Source organism: Leuciscus leuciscus (genome assembly GCF_965113295.1).
Source record: "Leuciscus leuciscus genome assembly, chromosome: 24".
In the NCBI taxonomy this organism is placed as follows: Eukaryota; Metazoa; Chordata; class Actinopteri; order Cypriniformes; family Leuciscidae; genus Leuciscus; species Leuciscus leuciscus.
In genome coordinates, this window is record NC_138723.1 from 10,816,405 (window position 1) to 10,820,513 (window position 4,109).

At 39.1% G+C, this 4,109-nt stretch overlaps 1 protein-coding gene across 1 annotated transcript; it reads left to right on the top strand.

The window, feature by feature from the left end:
• Positions 1-1,346: 1,346 nt before the first annotated feature.
• LOC309489704 (uncharacterized protein) lies at positions 1,347-4,109 on the top strand. The gene is made up of 2 exons (XM_082158562.1): positions 1,347-1,530; positions 1,985-4,109. Exons 1-2 carry the CDS (start codon positions 1,458-1,460, stop codon positions 3,955-3,957), a joined length of 2,046 nt encoding a protein of 681 aa, XP_082014688.1. The 5' UTR covers positions 1,347-1,457; the 3' UTR covers positions 3,958-4,109.

The window sequence follows — 4,109 nt, forward strand, 5'->3', positions numbered from 1 at the left end:
AAAAAGTTAAGCAAATCCAACATATATTTTTGATTTTCCAACCAAATTTTGATTAAACATTACAAGGTCAAAACATATGCACGGGTGAATTGTTCGCAAGGATCCATAACATGCATTTAGAAAGGATAGATAGGATGGAATTTCTTTTTGTGCAGACTTTAAGTGAACTCTTACCAAAGATTAAAATGTTAAAGTTCAGTCCCTGAAGCGTTTATTAGTGAAATTAAAACACAATGTACCGATTGTATATAACCCTACATGCAGTCTTTAAATAAATGCACAAATATAAAAAATCATTAAGCTGTCATTTATGTGTATTCATAAAGTCAAAGGGTGTTCTAACAATGTGTTCTAAGTTTAAATGTTAGAAAAAGAAATCTGATCTTCAAAAGGTGTCAGAACTTAGGTGTAATTTTGGGGTGCCTATTTCTATCACGCTTTCTCCAAGAACAACAGGATGGGGGACAGCTCCCCCAGGAAGGAAGGACGATTTAACATATCATAACAATGAATGGATAAGAGTAGGCTATATCAAATGTAACTTCCTGGCCATTTTGTTTTGACCCCTGACTTTTTCCTGAAGACACAGGTATAAAAATCTATGGTCACATTTTGGGTCTCCCTGCCAGACAGGAAGGCTTCAGATAGGAGATTTTATGATAGGAGGCAGTTGTGGTCTTTGATTGTAAAACACCAGGTGACCGGCCTATCTTTTACTTGCTTGATGTTTCCTGAAACAAACTGCAAATGCTAATACATAGCAACTACACAGAGATGAAGGGGAGGGCCTTTGCCCCTGCCATGATGGAAACAATCTTCATTCTCAATTTAGCAAACAGAGAGCAAACATCTCCTCTGCTCAGAAATTCAAGGATCTATGATTTTAACCGGAGACAAAAAGACCTCCTAATTTCACCAATGGTAAGTTCAGTTCAACACATGTTTAAAACTACCTTTAAAATACTTGATAATTTAACGTCTTATTTCAAGCAATATGAACTATTATTCACTATTTTATGTTTTATTTATCTATGTAAGGCAGTATTTCGTTGTGTATTAGATTAAAATACTTATACTTGATAATTTAACATCTTGTTTCATATAATCTCTATTGTTTATTTATGGACGTGACTGTGTAATCTGAAAACAATTCACTCTGACATATTTCTCAGTTTGAGCTGTGGAGTTCACTTCGAGTCCGGTTTAAAAAGCTTAAACCTAACTTTTAAATTATTAATAATTGTATTCTTATCTCATATATCGTTAGCCTCATAGCATAATTGCCTAAGTCATTTTTTGGCCAAATTGTGATATCTGCCTAACTTTACTGTCCTACCAATGCTGCATCATCCTGTCTTTCTGCCTATGTCCTTAGCCAATCACAACACTTATTAGAATCCAAAAACACTATCTGCCTAAGTCATCTCTTTGACTTAGGCAGTTTTGATACAAACAAAATGGCAGAAAACAGGGGAAGACAGATGTCCAGAAGTGATGTATTAGATCTTCTGTTTGATTCGTTTTCATCTGGTAAGAGTTCATATTTCTTCAATTTTCTAGACACTAAATGTAATTACAGTCAATCAAAGGGATTATAAAGGGATTATAAACTGTGTATTTAAACTTGAATTTTTTTTGCTACAAGATATGATGAAGTAGCTAGCCAACACTAGCAAAATATTACCTCATTTCTGGTCAGAACAAATCTTTACAGTTAAGAAACATCACCATAAAAAGACATTTAAGCAATTTTAGGCAAGTGAAGTAATTTTTCAAGCATTTTCTTTTTCTTTTAAGTGCAAATAAAAGTAAAAATAGTAAAATAAAAAAGTAAAATAGTTTTTTTAATATAAATTAGACATTTTGACTGGACATAAGAAGTATTTGGTAAGATTTCGATTTTTTTTGCAGTGAACCTATGAATTTAACATGATTTACTGAGTTAAAATACTCAACAGCACTCCATTTTCTGATTTATTGTCAGGAAATAAAGTTGATACCCATGTAGTGGAGTTAGAGGATTTAGATGAGAGCAGACCTGAGAAAGAAGGTAATGACGTAGACATGGGGCAACAGATAGAAGAGGAAACAGCCAGTAAAGCCTCCAGAGCTGAATCAGATCCTGATTTATCGTCAAATAGTGAAATCGATGACACTGTCTTGGATGAGGACTATAGACCTGAGAAAGATGACAGCCCAGATAATGGTAGTGATACAGACACAGCTCAAGGAGCTGTCAGTGAAGGAGATGCAGGAGATGTACTTGAAACTTCTGCTGTTAAACGTCATAGGCGCCCAAGGCCAGATATGTGGAAGCGAGAGCTGATAAAGGAGAAGCGTCTTAAGGGGGAGAATTACAAGAATCCAATGGGACAGGAGAGACCACCAAAGACCATGGGCCCACCCTGCACATCACAGCACTGCTTAAAGTCAAAGAAACGAAGTTGTGAACTACTGACTGAAGAGCATAGAACAGATATCTTCAACATTTTCTGGTCCATGCCTTTCTGGGAGACACGCAAGCTGTATATCCAGACTCTAGTCCAAAATGTGCCCATAAAACAGAAGAAAGGTGGTGTTGCATCAAGGAGAACAACGTCCCTAGTATACCACCTGCAACTGGCAGACAGATGTAAACTACCTGTGTGTAAGAATCTTTTCTGTTCAACACTTGGCATCGCCCCCAGAACCATCGGATCATGGTTAAAATCCAAACCTGATCCGTGTAAACCCAAGATCAACAAGACTGGCCCATGTGTGCCCATATCAGATGTTGACCAGACCTTCCTGAAAGAATGGCTCTCTGGACTGCCTACAGTCCCATCCCATTACTGCCGTCAGGTTCCCTCCTATCAGGAAAAGAAGTTCCTGGAGCCGGGAACAGTTCTAAGTGATCTTCACAAGGAATATCTGAAAGCTGCTGGTGAAAATGGAGTGCGTGCTGTGAGTGAGACATATTTTCGAAATGTGTTCAGTGAGCAGAATTACTCCGTGTTCATACCAAAAAAAGACCAGTGTGATGTATGTGTCAGTGCCAAGGTAGGAAATACAGATCAGGATACCCTTACTACTCACTTGAAATTAAAGGCTCAGGCTCAAGCTGAAAAAGCTAAGGATAAAAAGGAATCCAGTGACAAACTTTCAGTGTGGACAATGGACCTTCAATGCGTTCTTCTGTGCCCCAAGACGAAAGCAAGTACAATGTATTACAAAACTAAATTACAGATGCACAACTTTACTTGCTTCAACATGAACAACAAAGATGGATATTGTTACGCTTGGGAAGAGCATGAAGGCTCCCTCAGCAGTGAGGTTTTTGCCCATCTGCAGTCCAAACACTTCGAATCAATCCTAGAGGCCAACGGAAACATTGAGAAAGTCATTGTCTGGAGTGATGGCTGTGGATATCAAAATCGGTGTGGTGCCATCAGCAACACCTACCTTCATCTGGCCATGAAGCATGGTGTCAGCATAGAGCAAAAGTTTCTGGTTGCTGGGCACACACAAATGGAGTGTGACTCCATGCATAGCCTCATTGAGCGGCGCATCGTCAAAGATATTCACACTCCACGTGATTACATTGTCATCTTTGAGACTGCACGAATACATCCATCCCCATACAAGGTGACCCAGCTATACCACAATGACTTCATGAAGTTATCTGGGGCCTACGTCACCAATATTCGACCAGGTAAAAAAGTTGGTGACCCCACAGTCCATGGCCTCCGGGCTCTCCAGTACTTGGCTGATGGTCGAATCCGGTACAAGTTGGATTTTGAGTCTGAATGGGAGGACCTGCCTCAGCGAATCAACATCCCCAAAGAACCATTCCACTGGGTCCCACTCTTTCCTGCCCAACTGCCAATTACTCTCAGGAAATTCAATGACTTGCAGGCAATGAAACCAGTACTACCAAGAGTGGCCCACCAGTACTATGACAACCTCCCTCATCAATAGACAGTGTGAAAATGCGTGTGCACAACACCTGAGTGGAACTTGGTGGGAAAGGAAAACAGTGGTTAAGGTTAAACATTAAGAAACAACTTGGTTAGGGTTGACAAGTTACACATTTTGGTTTTATTTAGGAGAATAAAAAAACTTTGGTTATG

Excerpts from the sequence above, each read along its gene's own strand:
- LOC309489704 (XM_082158562.1), top strand. The coding sequence starts at position 1,458 with ATGGCAGAAAACAGGGGAAGACAGATGTCCAGAAGTGATGTATTAGAT. Across the intron at positions 1,531-1,984 it reads GTTTGATTCGTTTTCATCTG|GAAATAAAGTTGATACCCAT; the intron begins GTAAGAGTTCAT and ends ATTTATTGTCAG.